At 44.1% G+C, this 20,003-nt stretch overlaps 1 protein-coding gene across 1 annotated transcript; it reads left to right on the top strand.

Annotated features, from left to right (window-relative positions):
* Nucleotides 1-6,058: 6,058 nt before the first annotated feature.
* Nucleotides 6,059-9,508, top strand: BCDIN3D (BCDIN3 domain containing RNA methyltransferase). Its single transcript, XM_063119765.1, has 2 exons — nt 6,059-6,308; nt 8,489-9,508. Exons 1-2 carry the CDS (start codon nt 6,090-6,092, stop codon nt 9,071-9,073), a joined length of 804 nt encoding a protein of 267 aa, XP_062975835.1. The 5' UTR covers nt 6,059-6,089; the 3' UTR covers nt 9,074-9,508.
* Nucleotides 9,509-20,003: the final 10,495 nt, after the last annotated feature.

Here is a 20,003-nt window from a genome sequence, read left to right on the forward strand (position 1 = left end):
ATAGCAATCCACCTGGCCATGGCAACAAACTCTTGGATGATTAGTACATAACCTGCAACTTGATAACTTCAACACTGGTTTCTAATATGATGACAACTTGGTTTGTGAAAGGATGGCACCACCTGCTGGCAAGTGAACAAGCTGACAGTTTGATTTCTAGTATCAAAGAAATACTTTCCCCACACCATCCCTGTTCCCTTTATTCTCACACAGTCCTGTTGGACCCCAGTAACCCTTTGATCAGAAACGCCACAAATATATATGATGCTAGTTTTCTCCTCGATATATGTCTGTCCCCACGGTAGGGTGACCATATGAAAAGGAAGTCAGGGCTCCTGTGTCTTTAACTGTTGTATAGAAAAGGGCATTTCAGCAGGTGTCATTTGCATGCATGCAGCACCTAGTGAAATTCCCTCTTCATCACAACAGGTAAAGCTGCAGGAGCCCTGCCCTCTTTTGTATCTGGTCAAATGGGCAGGGCGCCTGCAGTTTTACCAGTTTTGATGAAGAGGGAATTTCACCAGGGACTGCAAGCATACAAATGACACCTGCTGAAATTCCCTTTCTACACAACTGTTGAAGATACAGGAGTCCGTCCTCCTTTCATATGGACACCCTACCCATGTGACTGCTAACAGGGAGGCACCATTTGTGTGCATCATCAAAATTATTTATTTATTTATTTAAAACATTTATATCCCGCCCTATATCATTAAGATCTCAGGGCGGCGTACAGATAAAAGCACATGAGGTCTGTTTCTCTGATCACTATTATCACCATAAATGTGTCTGTGATGTTTTGCTGTTTAATGCCTGTTTTGTCATGTAACTATTTGTACTGTTTTACTAATGTTTGCGGTTTAAAGATGTATTTGTTGTGTGTATTGCTGGAACAAGGTTGTTCAGTAGTTAATTAATTCTAGTGGGAGGGGGAGTGAGTGACTAGGATGTGAGAGTACATGCTTGTTGGCTGGAGATTCAAAGGTTAGGATTGGTGGTTAGCAGGGAGTGGGAGGAGTTAACAGAGAAGCCGTTAGTGAGAAGTGTGTGACGAGCGAGAGGAGAGGAGTTTGGGGTTTGTCAGAGAGACGGTCTAGATTTAGTGTAGGAACAAGGCATTTTATTATTTGGGGGAACAGAGTAAAGGGAGGAGAGATAATGTAATCTGTAGGGTAGAGTAGGCAGGGTTGTATATGGAACTGTACTGAAACAAATAAGCCTGAACCTGATGAAACCATTACGCTCTTTAACTGCATAACCTTACTTCTTGTTAATAAACATATTTTTTCATTTCACACTGGAGTGTTTTGTCCCTGAGTTAGGATACAAGATTCAATGGTGGTAGGAAGGGAAGGTACGAGTTAAGAGTGCTGGGCTGGGCTCCTGTGAGTCCAGACAAGGGTGGCAAGTCACAGAGACAGTGAGTAGCACTCTGATGCCCGTTCCATTGCTGGGATCTTTTGATTTATAGAGAAGAATAAAGGAGGGCCAGAGGGGATGTCATCGCAGTGTCACTATGATTGATCTTCAAAGCCCTAAACCAGGGCTGTGGGCCGAATCACTGTGCCACCTCCATGGCCCCCATCCCTTGGCTCCACATACCTGGGACCAGAGCACCTCAAGAATTGTCTCCTCTCACACAGACTAACCTAAATAATGGGATCTGCTTTTGTGGCCCTGCTCCAATTTTCCTCATCTTCAGACATATGAGAGTGGTCACAAGAAACAGGGCCTTTTATGTTGTGGCACCCAGAATTTTGAACACCCTCCCAAGTGAGATTTGCCTTATGCCATTGCTGCTAGCTTTTTGTTGGACAACTAAGACTTCTCTTAATTATTATTTCAACTGGCTTTTTAAGATGCAGCCCTTTCAATGAGAACTTGAGATCAGCTTACCACTATTTTATTCTTTCAATCAATCAATCAATCAATCAATCCTTTATTTACAGTCAATAGACCAGAAAAAGAAAGGTACAGTTATTCCAAGCAAAAGGTCAATAAGATAACCTAAGCATATGAAACATATCATTAGTAATACTTTTTAATACATAAAAATCAAGGGTAAAAGGGAGTAAGATCAGAGCAAGGATGGGACATGTGTTAACATTAGATCTTGAACAGGACATAGGAGGAAAATTCAAGCAATCATATGTGGTCTGATGAGAATGGCCAGATTCAGAAACTTGGCAACCTGTATAGTGATTGGTTTATTTTGGCCCTGGAGGAGGCTAACCATCAGGGTCTCTGGGGAGCGGCCAGGCAAAGCCTGTATAATAGGGCCTATCAGCTCTTTTCTGATATCATAGAAGCTACAAAAAAAAGGACGTGGGTAATGGTTTCTACTTCAGTTTCATTACAAGGGCAGCATCTTTTGCATAAAGGAATGTTTTTATATCTGCCTGCCATCAACCTGGAAGGAAGGGCATTAAATCTAGCCAAGGTAAATGCCCTCCTATACTTGGGAATAGTCAACCAGCATAAGTATGGAGGACCATCTTTATTAGTGTGTCTAGTTAGGCCTAATGAGTATGGGGAGCATGGGCCACAGGCAGCTCCCTGTAGTTCCTGCCGGTCAATATCCGCTAATCCGATTTAGCCTTTGCTAGGTCCATTACTAGCAGATGAGGAGGCGAGAGCCCGATAGTGCAGATTTTTTCTTCAATCATTTTTGCCCAGCGGGATCAGTGAGAGTAGAGAGTTGGAAGTAGTGGCTAAGTGGTAACGAAGCCAAAAGTATATAGTGCAGGTCCACGCTAGACAATTAAGCGAATTAAGTCCTGCTTCCAAATTTAAAACAGCGCCAGAAACACATCTTGGGGCCCCAAATATTAACCTTAGAAAGAGGTGTTGGATACTTTCAAAAGATCCTTTGTAATAAGGTAGCCAGATTGGTGACTCAAACAGAGTCTGGGACACCATTTTGGCTCGAATAAATAAATAAATAAATAAATAGGACATAGTGGGTCTTACTTCTGAGTAAACATGCATAGATTTGCATCATACATGACTAAATGAAAAGCTACTAAAATAATAGATCACAGTGGCTATTACGTAGGTAGTCCCCATGAAGTGTTATTTCACACAAGCAGGTATCTCCATGCAGGGATTATTGCCTACTAGTACTACAAACCAACACACAGTCTCAACAGATAGCACAGGGGCTAGAAGTGTTATAAAAGCGAGTGTGAGTTTGTGCAGAAATTACACTTCCAGCCCCTCAACTGCTGCCAGGAAAATCGATCCCCCTCCCTCCAAAATATAAACATTTTCTTCCCATTCGTCTTATCAAAAAAATGCTGGAAGAATCGTGACTTAGCCTAAAAGCTGAATTCATACTTTTCTGTTTTTGGCTGGTACTTGTTTCTGTGTGTTTATGACTAATGTAATCATCCCGCACTAATGGAAATTTAATCTTTATATTTCCGGTCCTCCAGCCAGCACATATACAGGCGGTGACCTGCATGCTACCTGCATTTTTACTGTTTGTGACTAATAGGCAAAACAAATAAAATTTCTCTTCAACACACTATCAGATACGCAGCAGTAATCTTGAGTGCTGCTTCCTGTTTATGAAATTGATACCATCTGAGGTCATGATCCTGCAGTGTTTAAAATAAATAAACTCAAGGAAATGTAAAGTGCAATTCTATACATGTCTACTCAGAAGTATATCCTATTGAGCTCAATAGGTATAATATTGCAACCTAAGGGTTGGAATCAGACTTGGTCATACTTAAGAGAATACCCATTGAAATCAACATGACAAGTCCTGCTGATTTCAATAGGTCTCCTCTAAGTATGATTACATTTGGCTTCAGCCCATTCTCCATGTCCCTTTGACAGCTAAAAGACTGATGTTACAACATTGGAAGGATAAATCCTCACCGCCTATAACACAATGGACTGAGGACTTAATGCTTTCAACATTTGAACCAGTAGTATATAGGCACCACTCACAAATGGATATATATATTTGGTCTGCTTTTGTTTATATGTATAATTTCTTTTAATTTTTTAGAAAGTTGTATTTTCATACCACACACACACACACACACACACACTTTGCACACGCGTTAACTGAAATTGATACATTCAGTAATGCTGACATTTCTTTTCTGGTTTTGTTTTGCTTTGTTCTGTTGAAAGTTACAATTAAAAATAATTTAAAATTGGCCTTAGCAATAAGTGTATGTTACCATAGGAATCCATCAGGTAATTTCTGAACATGATGATGATGATAATGGGACTGAAGACTTTGTGTGCTTTGTATTGTAGTAAGTAGGCCACGCAAACATTCCTCCTACACAGACGGTTCTCTGTACCCTTGATCTATAACTAGTGTATGCACTGTTGGAGAAGAAATTAAAATGTCCTCCCCAGTAATAATCCCCCTTTTAATGCTAATTGGCACAGAATTTATAGCCTATGTTGAGAAAGATTCTGCTCCATGCAATCACCAATTAGATACATTTCTTCTAAGGTGCATTTCATCAGCCTGTATTATTTCTCCTCCTTCCTCCCGTTGTAATTGTTTCTTTATGTTAATGCATGTTATGTGTTTTTCAGCAGAAAATGCTTTAAAACATTTCTCTTTCGTATTGTTTGTTTCACATTTTGCTGAAGTTCATACATTCTATGAAGGCTTTGTTGGTAATTTGTTGTCGTCTTAAAAAAAAATGGTGCTTGTTTATTCATAGGAGACACACTGCCACAGCGCAATCCTTCTTCCCTCATATAAATAACACTTATTGCATCCAGTGTGTATCTTGCTCCCAAGAAAGAGTCCACACAGGAATTAGCTAACCATTCAGAAACTTACACAGAAAAACAAACAAAACAAAAGCTACATATTATCCAATCACAGTATTAATTCTTAATAGTTTTATGGTAAAAGTTGTATGCATGTCTTTCGCAATAAGCAGCAGCATGCATAGGTAATCTGAGAGATAGAGGGCTGTCTAGCTGAGCCTTTCCAGATGTTTGAGCCTCTCCCATCCACCCTCACCATTGTATGCAGTTGGTCAGCCAATCCCATGCAGATTTACTCAAAAGTAAGCCCCCACTCTTTGATGCATCACAGCCTTTCTGGCATCTGCTGAGCGCTTTATAACAGTTTTGAAAACGGTACATGGAGTGTGTCAAGCTGGATATTCCACTATGAAAGTGGTATGAAAGCGGTATATAAAAGGCAGGAGCCACACTATTGCTTTATAGTGGTATTGAAGTGCACTGCAGGATTTACGCTACTGCATTATAGTGGTACTGAAGTGCACTGACAACTGATGGGGCCCATGACACATCTACACCAAGCAGGATCTAGCGGTATGAAAGCGGTATAGGGTATGTGTCAATGGACCCCAACAGTTGTCAGCGCACTTCAATACCGCTATAAAGCGGCCGTGTGGCACCTGCCTTTTATATACCACTTTCATAGTGGAATATCCTGCTTGGGTGTAGATAAGCCGCATCAGTTGTCAAAACGGTTATAATGCACTTTAAAGCAGTAGTGTAGATTCTGCCCGGGTCTATAGTCCTTAAATACTGTACTGGAATAAACGTGCTAGACTTTCAGGTGCTACAAGGCACGTTGTTTTTGCTATAATAAACTATAAGTTACCCCTCTGGAAATATCCCCAACTTGATTTTTAAACTGTACCCTAAAAGCCTCTTAGCCCATAGCGGACCTACCTACAAGGAAACCGAGAAGAGTAAGGAGTGCAGATGCCAGTGTAGACGGGTGACTCCAGTTTTGATGGGACTGTGAATCTAAACTGGATTTCAGTCAGAACCAACCAGAACTCTAAAGGAGCTCTCCAAGGAGCTGAACCTACTGGGCTTGTTCCGACTGAAACCCAAAATGCATTCACAGCCCCAGCGCAATCGGAGCCACCAGCCTCCACTGAGAGCTACCGACCAGATCTTTTCCAACTCCTTCCTCTCTTCACGGTGCTTCTTATTATTGCCATTAGAGAGCTAATAAAAATGCCTTCCCGTGAGCCTCGCCCCTTCCGGAATCTTTCCAGGCCGGAACTTTCGCTGCTCCTCGAATTGTTTCCTGGCCGGACGCTATAGCGTCTGCTCTTGTCAAGATGGCGGCGCCCATGAGCGAGGGCGGTAAAGCGCTTGTGGACGCGGAACCCTCGGTTCTCCCTGGCGGGGCGGCGCCCTACGGAAACTTCCCAGACTATTCCCGCTTCCACCCGCCGGAGGGACGCGTCCGTCTCCTGCCCACCGCGCTACTGAGCGAGCTGTTCCCTAGCCCGCGTGCGGGGCCCCTTTTGGGGCTTGACGTGGGGTGCAATTCAGGGGTGAGAGGGGAAAAACCGACACCAGCGAGGAGGGGAAGGGGAGGTATCGGTGGCTTTAGATTATTACTGTCCCTACCTTCTTTTCCCGATCCTGCTGTCAGGTGGGAATTCAACAGATGCAACTTCATAAGAGTTGGTCTCATACTTATTTGGGGACGGGGCTATTATAAGGATGGACAAAGTAAGTCTGTATAACGATAAAATGTGCTGTGTTAATATTTTGGTTGAGTTTCTCTTCCGAATGGCATGGTGGGGAGAGCCTTAGACACTTGGAGGAAGGAAGGGGTGCAGGGGTTTTGTATGACACGTACTTTAACGTTAGGTGGCCAAGGGTGTGTGTGTCCCTTGACTAAAAGAACAACAACATCTTTGTAGGGCTGTCCCGAATGTCAACAGCTACCTGTGCAAAGTATCTTCTCTCCTCACTCAAGCAGGGAGATGGCTATTTCTTTTCCAGTGGCAAAGAATTTCCTGAAATTGGCATAGCAGCAGAGAGTGGAGAGAGGATAACTCCCCACCACACACATACATACACTATACTAAAAATTGGATCCATCCATTTAATTTAATTTAATACATTTCTTATCTGCCCAATAGCTGAAGCTGTCTGAACGGTTCACAGAAATTAAAATCAGAAAATACAGCATTAAATGTGTTGGCAGTAGATTCATCATAGACAAAACTAAGTACTTCATAGAATTAATTTATGGGCCACTAGCTTGGGTGGCTTTAAAAAAATTAGTTAAAAGTATTATGACTGTCAGTAGCTAAAAGACATGTGGGTAGTTGTATAGAACCTCCATGTTCAGAGGCAATATACTCCAAGATACCATTGCTTTCATGCCTTTCTATTGCTTTTATGCCCTACTTGTGGGATTCCTGGAAGCCTCTAATTGGCCACCTGGGAAGCAGAGTACTAGAGCCTAAATTAGATGGACCTTTGGCCTGATCCCACAGGGCTTTTCTTATAGACAATTAAATGCCTCTTCTAGAACTGAACAGTCCCATTAGATTATGCTGTGCTATAATACCGAAGGCAAATATCTCTTATTATGTAAAGAATGTGTATTGTATCTTGATTTGGCCTATATTATAGATCTATTGGTTCAGCTTTTTATTAATTTGCCCTGTGTTTCACTGTGTGTGTGTGTGTGTGTGTGTGTGTGTTGCTTTGCCAACCACTCATTGATGGCTTTAAAAATCATTAAATATACACACATGTAGATAGTCCAGTAGATCTCCTAATTGCCAGCCCTTATTCACAGTGGATTTCTCTATACATACAGACCCTGTTCAGATAACATGCTAAGCCATAGTGGTTAAGCATTTTGAGCTAAACATGGCTTAGCGTGTTGTGTGAACCATTCCTAACCATGGTGGCTGCATAACCACAGTTTAAATGTGGTCACTAACTATTTGCTGCAAACGGGTTACGGCCTAACCATGGCTTGGCATGTTGTCTGAACAGGCCCATGCAGCCTTATCAAAAGTGAGCTCTAAAATAGGGATTGTCAAGTTCTACCTTGTCATGAACTACACTGTTCTCTAGACAGTGATCTGAGAAATGTGTTTTGTCATATAACAGGACCCCTTCCCAAGTAAAGGGACTCCAAAAAGTAAGATGGCACTGAGGGGTGGAGAACCTGTGGCCCTCCAGATGTTGTTGGACTCTAACTCCCATTGGTCCCAACCAGCATGCCAGTGATTATGGATCATGGAAGGGATAGCACATTAACATCTGGAGGAGCACATGTGGCTCACCCCTGCCGTAACGGCTGCAGTTTTGGATCCCCATGCTCTCAGATATATCATATACAGATGTGTACATCTTATTTTCATAGGATTAGACAAATCCTGTGAGGCATCCAAGTGGCCCTTTTTCGAAATAGTAGGCTTGGCTAGCATTTGGTCTGATCTAAAGAATGATATTTATACAGAATATGTACATATGTATCAGAAAAAAGAAAAGAAAAAAGTATAACATTAAAGTGAAGAACACCTTGGCAAAAAGTGGTGTTTTTTACGGATTGTGGGCAAATCTGTTGATATTTTGCTATCCCTTGATTAAACTTTGCCGGGGCCACTAAGGGCTAGTTAAAGTTGCCCCAGGAGCTGATTGGCCATCCCTGCTCTAGAAGGTGTTTGAGCAAAACATTCAGACTTTTTCCTTCTCTCTCCAGGAGCTCAGCATTGCCCTCTACAGGCACCTCCTTGGGTTTAAGGAGAACAAAGCCAGCCCTGACCATTCTACAGCTGGGAAGGACCTAAGCCTCCTCTGCTGTGACATTGATGCTGAGCTGATTGAGAGAGCCAAGCAACACAGCCCCTTCCCTGGCTCCATTTCCTATGCCACTCTCGATATCATGGACCCCAATGCAAGAGAAACGGTGCTGAGCTGCTATTTGAGCAGGTTCAACCGTTCGATGTTTGATATTTGCTTCTGTATGTCTGTGACCATGTGGATCCACCTGAATCATGGGGACAGTGGTCTGGTGAAGTTTCTGTCCTGCCTTGCTTCTAAATGTACGTACTTGCTCGTTGAACCGCAGCCATGGAAGTGTTACCGAGCAGCTGCACGGCGCCTGCGGAAACTGGGCAGGCATGACTTTGACCATTTCCGTTCACTCGCCATCAATGGGAACATGGCAGAGAAAATAACTCAGATCTTGACCGAAGACTATGCCATGGAATTTGTGTGTTGCTTTGGAAGCACCAGCTGGGACAGAAGCCTCTTGCTATTTAAATCAAAAGCAACTCAGCATTAATGACTTGGAATTTTTTATATTTTGTCTGAGAGAAAGTTTTGCATTATTAGCAGGGCTGCCTATATCCTGTGATTCTATGAACTCATTGTAAGTGTGCAGAAACTGGCAGAGAACACATAACGGTGTTCTGAAAATCGTGCACTTCTATTATTTATTTAAATTATTTTGCAAGCCCCTAAGGCTGCAAAAATGGACTTGGGATATCTGTTTGCAATATTGGTGCAATCTCAGAAGCCTAAGAAGATTGCTGAACAGGGGTTTCGTCAGAAGTCAGACTTGATGCCCCCGTGTAGTGCTTTTACTCTGCCCATGATGAGCAGAAGCAGAATAAAATATATACCAGATAAAGTAATATTGCATAATCAAGAGGTTCCCTGATTCAGCTTTTCTTACCTTGTCATAAAATGTTAAATTATATTTATTCTTGAAATTAAACCCCACTTCATTTATGGTGCTTTCCCTACATAAGCAATGCAAAATACCCATTGTTTGCCACCCTTACTAGCTTTTCATAGAATCATAGAATAGTAGAGTTGGAAGGGTCCTATAAGGCCATTGAGTCCAACCCCCTGCTCAATGCAGGAATCCACCCTAAAGCATCCTTGACAGATGTTGTCCAGCTGCCTCTTGAATGCCTCTAGTGTGGGAGAGCCTACAACCTCCCTAGGTAATTGGTTCCATTGTCATACTACAGCCAGGAAGTTTTTCCTGATGTCCAGCTGGAATCTGGCTTCCTGTTACTTGAGCCCGTTATTCCGTGTCCTGCACTCTGGGAGGATCGAGAAGAGTTCCTGGCCCTCCTCTGTGTGACAACCTTTTAAGTATTTGAAGAGTGCTATCATATCTCCCCTCAATCTTCTTTCTCCAGGCTAAACGTGCCCACTTCTTTCAGTCTCTCTTCTTAGGGCTTTGTTTCCAAACCCCTGATCATCCTGGTTGCCCTCCTCTGAACATGCAGCTTGTCTGCCTCCTTCTTGAATTGTGGAGCCCAGAACTGGACTCAGTACTCTAGATGAGGCCTAACCAGGGCCGAATAGAGAGGAACATTAATACTTCTATTAATGCAGCCCCAAATAGCATTTGCCTTTCTTGCAGCCATATCGCACTGTTAGCTCATATTCAGCTCCTCACTTCCTTAGTATCATGATTACAGGAATAAAAGAGTTGGGTTCTGCTGCCCCAGTGACCTCTTCATGTGCCACACTCAGGATGTTCATTTGGGGGGCCCTTGTGCTCGAGGCCCCTGGATTTTGGCCCCAAAGTCCAGCCTTAGCAGTACCCCTGGAATCAATTGCTACAGATAGTTGTTTAATTTATATTCAGCCAAGTAGTGATCTGTGATGGAGATCTTATTGAGGTTGCAGCAATTCAGTTCTCCACTAGAAGGCTCTCTTGCATTACCTTTAAGATGAAGCGCTTGTAGAACAGCGATATCTACATGTTCTTTTTTCTATGAACATTTCCTCCATGGACCTGTCTACCAAGAAACCACTACCTGTCATGGATTGTTCTTGGACATGTTTTAGAATGGACACGGTATGGCATTAGCCTAGTCTGTTGGGTCTCATGTGCGTGTAGAAATGGCTATTGTAGGAGCAAGCTAACAGAGCATCTTAGCCCCCTCCTCTTGAAAACCAAGTGGAAGAAGGCATGGTCCTTGCTTTTCTGCCTGTGCAGAGCAGATCTGCATGGGCGTCTACTGAACATCCCAACCAGATGGGTGGACCCTGTAACTCATTAACACCAATATGCTTGGCTGTTAAAAACATGAGCTGTGCTGGATCAGACCAAGGGTCCATCTAGTCCAGCATTCTGTTCCCACAGTGGCCAACCAGCTGCCCCTGAGAAGCCCATGAGTACACCATGAGTGCAGCAGCACCCCTTATTATTATTATTTATTTATATAGCACCATCAATGTACATGGTACTGTACAGCGTAAAACAGTAAATAGCAAGACCCTGCTGCATAGGCTTACATCCTCCTAAACCTACTCATCTCTCATTCTCTCTTACTGTCAATGATGTTACGCTTACTCCGGTCAAGGAAGCTCGTAGCCTTGGCTTTATATTCGACTCCTCGCTCTCCTTTATTCCTCATATTGAGGCAGTAGCTAAATCTTGTTGATTTTTCCTGTATAATATTGCCAGGATTCGATCATTTTTGTCTGTCTCTTCTGCCAAGACGCTTGTTCATGCACTGGTTATTTCACGGTTGGACTACTGCAACCTTCTTCTCTCTGGCCTTCCTTCTTCTCACATCAGTCCGTTGGTTTCTGTTCACCACTCTGCCGCAAAGATCATCTTCTTGGCTCGCCGCTCTGACCATGTTACTCCGCTTCTGAAATCTCTTCATTGGCTTCCAATTCACTTCAGAATCCAATATAAACTTCTCCTGTTGACCTTCAAAGCTTTTCACGGTCTAGCTCCTTCCTATCTCTCCTCTCTCATCTCACACTATTGCCCCGCTCGTGCTCTTCGCTCCTCTGATGCCATGCTTCTCGCCTGCCCAAGGGCCTCTACTTCCCTTGCTCAGCTTCGTCCATTTTCGTCTGCTGTCCCTTACGCCTGGAACGCTCTTCCAGAACATTTGAGAACTACAAGTTCAACCGCAGCTTTTAAAGCTCAACTAAAAACTTTTCTTTTTCCTAAAGCTTTTAAAACTTGATGTTGTGCAGACTTCTACTGTTACTTTCTACTGTTAGTTTTACCCTACCCTGTGCCTGCTTACCCTACCCTGTACCTGTTGGCATTCTCTTCCCCTCCTTATTGTTTTACTATGATTTTATTAGATTGTAAGCCTATGCGGCAGGGTCTTGCTATTTACTGTTTTACTCTGTACAGCACCATGTACATTGATGGTGCTATATAAATAAATAATAATAATAATAAGGAGGGGAAGGGAATGCAAACAGGCACTGGGTAGGGTAAACAGGCACAGGGTAGGGTAAAACTAACAGTATAAGGTCTGAGCAACATCAAGTTTTAAAAGCTTTAGGAAAAAGAAAAGTTTTTAGCTGAGCTTTAAAAGTTGCGATTGAGCTTGTAGATCTCAAATGTTCTGGAAGAGCGTTCCAGGCGTAAGGGGCAGCAGAAGAGAAGGGAGAAGCCCTCCACCAGTGTTCCCCAGCAACTGGTATATATAGGCCTACTGTACTGCTTCTGAAACTAGAGGTAGCACATAGCCATCAGGACTAGTAGCCATTGATAGCCTTCTCCAGGAATTTGTCCAGTTGCCTTTTAAATTGGGGGGCATCCCTACGAGCGCCATCAGATGGTGGGAAATCATGCTTCCCTACCGGTGCTTCTCGCCCTTGCTTTTGTTGCTCAATACTCCCTCTTTCTTAGAGACAGGAAAGAGGAAGTAAACAACGTCCGCGTGACCCATTAAGTGGGCCGTTTTGATCCTGCTGCTTCTCCTGTGCACAGCAGGAGATAGAGGCAAGTTCCGACTCTAAAAATAAATCGGACTTACTGGGGTCATTTTTATCACGGGAAGAAGGCTAAAAGGAGCGGGAGATGCACAGGACACAGACAACATTGTGAGAGGAAACCACGAAAATCCGTGAGTGCCTAGTAATGAGCGTGCAATAAAATACTCATCTGATGACACTCTACAACTTGTGGAAGTGAATTCTGCAGTTTAACAATGCACTATAGGAAGAAGTACATCCTTTTATCTGTCTGGAATCTCCCACCATGGGAATGACCCTAATTATTAGGGTTCCTGATCATGAAACATTCTTAAGCTTCATTTCCACTCATTCACCAGCATGCTTCTCTCTAGGCCCCAGAACATAGACTATCCCTTTAAAGTAGCCTCCCCAACCAGGTACTTTCTTGGTGTGTTCAAGCCCAACACCCATGATCCCCTGCCAGCATGGCCAATGGTCAAGGATAATGGGAGTTGTAGCCCCAAACAGATGCTCGTGTCATCCCCATCTACCCAATATAATTTAAGAGCACTGAGTCACTAGGGATGATGGAGAAATTTGCAACGGCGTCAAATGACTTTGGATTTCTGTGAATCTGACCTGTGGATTCCGCAGCAGAGCAGTTTTTGCGGAGTTGCACAGATTCTGCAGACTAGTTTCTTTTTTTTCTTTTTTCTTTGCATTTGCATGTGTGTGTGGGGGGGAGTAGATTTGTGCAAGTTCACACTTGTGCAAATGTGCATTACTGCCAGTGCACACTTAGTGTGAATGCATACTTGTGCAAATGGAGCAACATTCTCGTGCATCCTTAAAAAAAATCCAATTCTGTCAGTGAGCGGACAATGGGATGAAGGATACCTGAACATCTGTAAAACACAGGCAGAATGGACTTGACCCGATCTGTACAACCCTAGCATTGATTTATGGCAGCTTTTTCCAAACCTGGTGCCTGCTAGAGGTTTTGACCAACAACTCCCATCATCCCAGGTAATTGGCCATGATGTCTGGGGCTGATGGGAGTTGTAGTCCAAAGGATTTGTGGGGTACCAGGTTGAGGAAGACAAATGTGGATAAGATCCTTTCTACACCTAAGGGTGTAGAGGGACACGGGAGACGATCCCGGGCTGTTTCCGGGATCATTGCACTGCGTCCAAATGGCCGCCCACGCAACATCCTGGATGTCGCCACCGCCATTTTTCTTTTTAAGAAGAAAAGGAGCAGGAGCAGGAGCTGGAGCACACTTGCGCTCCAGCAAAAACTAAGGTAAAAAAGAATCCCCGATTCCACTCCCCACAACCCCCGATGTCCCTTCATTCCTCCTGTCCTGGCTTCTTCCCTCTACTGACCCCCGCTACTCAAGGGGAGGAGGGGAGAAGCTGAGACAGGTGCCCACACTCCCGCGGTCTCAGGACGATCCCGAGATTGCGGGAAGAATTGGATTTTCCCAGAGTATATTTTTATCCACGGGAAAACCCGTGCCCATCCCCCCTGCCCCCAGGAGTCCCTGTGCGTCGTTTAGATGCACAGGGACTCAGCCGTGACCAACTTGGACTATCGGGCTGATGTAGACACAGCCTAAGGCCCACCACAGTATATGCCTCTCAGCATCCTTTCCTATCCAATTTCTCCAGTTGGTGGTGGTAATGTACCACAAAACAAAGGCTCTTGAGATTCTCCATTTTATTTTATGTTATTTTTGCTTGAAACTCAGGTTGCTGCATGCCTGCATTCATCCGAAATGAATGCTGCATGCCTGCATTTAAAAGCTTTCTGGCAACAACCACCCTGTGAGTCTTGCAGTGAAGCAGTGACAAATTGAGCTCTTCGCCCAGGCTGAAATGTCAGAATACAGAACTAAGCATCAAGATTTATTTCTCAGTACGGTACTGAAGCCAATGCAGGCCTCAGGATTCTTGGAGTTCATGGGCAAGGGACCCTCGGTGGGGCTCTGTTTCGCTTAAAGACTGAGCATGCTCTCCAGCGATCCCTAGATCGTCTTGGGTGCTCTTTGTAAAGTTGGGTCAGAGATCTGAGGAAAGTATAAGTGTCTTGCTCAGCACTGCAGAGCAAACTGGTCATATTTCCCCACGACAGTGCAAGTTCTCCTCCCACCCTGGCCTGCCTGAGGTAGTTGAGCACATGTGTGCCAGCATCCCCTCCATTGTCACCGCCATTGTTGCTGCTGTGGTTGTCACTGCCATACCCACCCGCACCATGTCTCACCCCATTGCTGTTGTCTTTGTTACCACCATCACTCAATGAATTTCATGGCTGAATGGGGAGCTGTACCCAGGTTTCCCTTGTCCAAGAGTGGCATGCTGTCCACTACACCAGGTCCTCTCTAGCCACTGCTGGCTGACCTTAGAGATCCTTGGGATTGGTACATTGCACTGTTCCATCTCTGTGTTAATTTCCTTGTGATGTGTACATGCAGTATGTTTAATATATGGCAATGCAAGAGTAAGATGGTGGTGGTGATGATCAGGGCCGGGCAAAGCTGGTAGTAGGCCCAGGCCAAATGGGAAATGTAGGTCCCATTTCAAACTGCTCATTAAGTATTTTTAAATCAGTTCTAAATACATATGAACTAGAACGATTGATATATAAAAAAGGTAATGGCAAGCACTTTTATTCAAGGTGTATATAAGACATCACTTCTTCACGTTCAGAAATGCTTTACATACTTTTCCTTGGGCAAATTCATCATCAACAAAAGAAAAATCAAGCAACTTTGCCCAGGGGGACTCGGAGTAGGTCCCCTCAAAATCGTAGGCCCATGCCAACTGGCCCCACTGCCCACCCCTGGTGATGGTGGCAGTGTGGTAAAATCCAAGGGGCCTTGGTGAGGCATTAGACTGAGGAATATGCCACTGGGGCCTAATCTACAAGCAGGACATTGCACTATGAAAGCAGTATATAAAAGGCAGGAGCCACACCAAGCAGGATATAGCGGTATGAAAGTGGTATATGGTATGTGTCAATGGGCCCAAACCGCTATAAAGCAGTAGTGCGGCTCCTGCCTTTTATATACCACTTTCATACCGCTTTCATAGTGCAATATCCTGATTGGTGTAGATTAGGCCTGGGACCACAGTACCCCTGGGCCAAATCTAGCCTACTTGAAGGTACTGCCTGTCTGCCCCATCTTAACTGCCAACCTGAAATGAGAGAGTTGTGTGAAAGAAGGAGCATATGTGACAACGGAGAGCATCAGTGTGGCGTAGTGGTTAATGTGTCAGAGTGGGGGAGACTCTGGTTCAAATCCCTGCCCAGTTATGAAACACATTAAGTGACCTTGGGCCTCTCTCTCTCTCTCTCAGCCCAATTGTCTCACAGGGTTGTTGTGAGGATAATGCGTGTGTGGTGGGGGAGAGAACCGTATGCGCAGCACTGAGTTCCTTGGAGGAAAGGCGGGATATAGATGTAATAACTAAAATAATAGACAGCGGAACTTGCCAGCAGGCCATCTTGGGAAGTGGGAGTTGGGATGCTACCCTTCCGCCTAGGGCTCCATTCACAAAGCAGCCTTTCAAGAAACCTTCGACACGGTTGTAACTTAGTCAACAAGTTTATTTATTTTATTTATTACATTTTTATACAGCCCAATAGCCGAAGCTCTCTGGGCGGTTCACAAAAATTAAAACCACAATAAAACACCCAACAGGTTAAAACACAATTACGAAATACAGTATAAAAAGCGCAACCAGGATAAAACCACACAGCAAAGTTGATATAAGATTAAAATACAGAGTTAAAACAGTAACATTTAAATTTAAGTTAAAATTAAGTGTTAAAATACTGAGTGAATAAAAAGGTCTTCAGCTGGCGACGAAAGCAGTACAGTGTAGGCGCCAGGCGGACCTCTCTGGGGAGCTCGTTCCACAACCGGGGTGCCACAGCGGAGAAAGCCCTCCTCCTAGTAGCCACCTGCCTCACTTCCTTTGGCAGGGGCTCATGGAGAAAGGGCCCCTGTAGATGATCTTAAGGTCCGGGTAGGTACATATGGGAGGAGGCGTTCCTTCAGATAACCTGGCCCCAAACCGTTTAGGGCTTTCACTAGAGGACCACCTTGGCAGGTGGTGGAGTGATGACAGACTACCACCTCTAATCCTCTGAAGTGGCCAGCCAGCCAGCTCTGTGGTCACACACACAAATCATTTTTCTACAGCTCTTTCGGCTTCCAGATTCGCAACTGAAAAATGGCCAGGTTTGGGGCCAAGAGTGGGGGCCGTAGCTAAATCTTTAGGGCAATATTTTCAGTCCTTGCCTTAAGGATTCTCCCCCATTAGAACAGCCTGTTTCTACCCATGGCTTCTTGCACCACTGTTTCTCTTTGACACAAGAGACAGCTGCCTTCCGTCACCCTCAGCACTGTTCTGTAGCGTTGCTAGGGACAGGTTCCACCTGAGCAGTAGGCGTGGTCCTTTCAAAGTATGCACGTTTGCAAAAGCAGCTGGGTTCAATGCAAGCGATCCTCCCCGAGAGCCTCTTACTATTGGAAAGGAAAGAGCTGTGACTCAGCCCTCCTTTCCCACAGGCAGCGCAGCTCTGTGGATTGTCCCAAGGATGCTTGCAAAGCACTTGCGAATGTTCAGATGAAAGGCGCTGGGAGATTCATTAACTGCTTAGCAATCACCTGTTGCGGTCATTTGGGCTAAACACTATTTGCACCTACCATGCATTTAAAGTAATTATGTGTCAAGCCACCCACTGTGTGGCAACTAACTATCCATGCTTTTCTTTCTTTTTTAAGAGATGGAAACAACAACAACAACAAAGCTGTATTGAAACAACCACCCGCTGTCAAAAAGGCCAATTAGGAATTGCAGGGTTTCCCCACCATAGTCCCAAAGACCAGTTCTTCCATTAAGCATTCCTGGGCCTCTAACAATACTGAGAAGGGCTGGCATCAAGAGCAGGCATGGTTGGGTGCTTGCCAAGGGCCCATACAGCAGCAGGGGCCCACTGACAAGAGCCCCTTGGAGTTCCTCCTCCTCTTCAATGCCAAGACCCTTCTTCACCTGCCTCTCTTGCTCTGGCCCAGACAACAGTGGTGGTGAGAAGAAAGAGCAGTAGATGCCACCATCTAGTTACTCCCTGGCTTGCTGCCTGTCGAGCCAAGTAAGTGGCAGCAATGCTGAGAAAGAAGTGGAGGAGCAATAGCAGCTGGTGACAATGGTGGTGAGAAGATAAACTCATTGAGGAGAGGAGCTTCTTGCCCAAGGGCCTCTCCAAAACCTAGAGCCAGCACTGATACTGACTTTAGAATGAGGCCTTGTGAGAAATTATTTGTCCTTCCGGTCAAGCTGAAGATACATATTTCTATGGAAACAAGCAAAGGACCTGATTGAACTAGAAACAGAAAGCACCTGGAGTTTCAATGGCTGAGTTCGGACAACATGCTAATCAACCGTGTGTGTGTGTGTAATAGGAACAAAATGGAAAACAACTGTTGATTAGTGTGTTGTCTGAATGCAGCCATAAACTTCTTCCTCCAGACTCAAACTACCAAGAGAGCTGATTGGCCAAGACTGATATGGCAACGACTGGGAAGGTGACAGCCTAGTGCTAGTTGCTAGGGTTATGCGCTGTGCATAGGGTGACCATATGGAAAGGAGGATAGGGCTCCTGTATCTTTTAACAGTTGCATAGAAAAGGGAATTTCAGCAGGTGTCATTTGTATGCATGCAGCACCTGGTGAAATTCCCTCTTCATCGCAACAGTTAAAGCTGCAGGAGCTATACTAGAGTGATCAGATACAAAAGAGGGCAGGGTTCCTACAGCTTTAACTGTTGTGAAGAGGGAATTCCACCAGGTTCCCCATATATACAAATGACACCTGCAGAAATTCCCTTTTCAATACAACTGTTAAAGATACAGGAGCCCTGTCCTCCTTTTCATATGGTCAGCCTAGCTGTGCACTGAAAATCTAGGGGTCCGACAAACCTCCGAAATTGTAATGCAGTTAGGGGGAGGTTTCAACCGTTACAAACCCATGGTGCAGTTAGAAGAGCCTTAGGAGCCTGAAAGATGCAAAGTTAAGTTTGTTCATCCTGGGTCCAGAGTTGCAAAGCCTAGGAAAATAATGTGGCAAATCTAGGGTTGGCGCCTTAACACTCAAAAGACACACAGCAATGATTCTGTCGTTAAAATCTCTGGGGTTCTCCACTAGGAAACGTAGGTAATATAATGTCAGGCCTTCGGAGTGTTCTTTCCCCCCATCTCACTGGGGAGAGAAAGTATGCACTTGGTTGAGGCTGAGAGATCAGCCCTGGCCTGAGGCCTTTTTGATGTCAGCATTGTTCCCAGAAAAGGCTCCACCTGATGTTTTTTTTCTTTGTGCTTGTAGAGTCCACAGTGCCTCAGGACAAGGAATGATGAAAACAGGTAGTGGCTGCAGCTGGCTTCTTCAATCCACGCCTCACCTACTTATGTACCCAAGTCAAACTCTTGTGGGCTTTCAAGAAGAAAGTGAGGCCTATCAGCCCATGGGAGCCTTGATTTATACCATCACCACCTCTGGTCAGATAAATGCTAAATCCTCTTCTATCCCTATTTCACAAAGGCTGCTGGAGTAAGCTCCATTCTACCCAACATCCCTTTAGTTGTAGCAAATGAACTGACTCCAAATGGCCACAACGATGTGTCAGTTTGCAATCACCCTCAAAATGGGCTGAAATAGCAAACGTACAAATGTGGGCCGAGTTTGTAATTTTGCATGCCCTCCAATATTTCACAACTAAAAAGGAGGGATGGGTGAATCGATCTATCAGTATCATATGCATTCAGTCCTAAGTTAATTCCACAAGTTCCCACAAGTTTCTGCATTTTTTAAAAAAATTAACAGCCATGCACAAATATTCTAATTGATTTTCAATATGCAATTTCCTCTAACATTCACATTTTGTACACTATTTCCCGTAGCGTACACATTCTGTACGCACATGTAGCCTGCGCACATGCAACTTTCCCCCTAATATGCAGATTTGTGTACACGGTTTTTGAGTCAGGGAACTGCATTACAAAATTCAGAGAAGAGCACAATCCAAAGGATGTGTTCCCATCTGCACATTAGTCCAGGACGTGTGAGTTGGATCGGTTCTTTTGTATCTTGTCAAGAGGGCAGGGCTCCTGCAGCTTTAACTGTTGTGATGAAGAAGAAATTTCACCAGGTGCTGCCTGCATACAAATGACACCTTCTGAAATTCCCTTTTCTATACTATTAAAGATACAGGAGCCCTGTCCTCCTTTCCATATGGTCACCTTAAATAATAGAAGTAAAAACAAATAGAAATCATCTCAGTAATAGTAATTTATTAATGCTTAGGCCTTAGGCTATTCGCATACCAAATAAATAAAATATGAAGGGACAACAATATAAAAATATGACATATAATCACATATAAATCTTACATATTACAAAATTATGTAATAAATCTTATATAATGAAAGGATAAAATCCAATACAATTAAAAACATAGATTATATAAAATAATAAT

Source organism: Elgaria multicarinata, chromosome 3, assembly GCF_023053635.1.
Source record: "Elgaria multicarinata webbii isolate HBS135686 ecotype San Diego chromosome 3, rElgMul1.1.pri, whole genome shotgun sequence".
Lineage (NCBI taxonomy): Eukaryota > Metazoa > Chordata > Lepidosauria > Squamata > Anguidae > Elgaria > Elgaria multicarinata.

What these genes read in the sequence shown, in the direction of transcription:
- BCDIN3D (XM_063119765.1), top strand. Translation starts at nt 6,090, where the DNA reads ATGGCGGCGCCCATGAGCGAGGGCGGTAAAGCGCTTGTGGACGCGGAA. An exon ending in ACGTGGGGTGCAATTCAGGG is followed by an intron (nt 6,309 to 8,488) that starts GTGAGAGGGGAA and finishes TTCTCTCTCCAG; the next exon opens with GAGCTCAGCATTGCCCTCTA.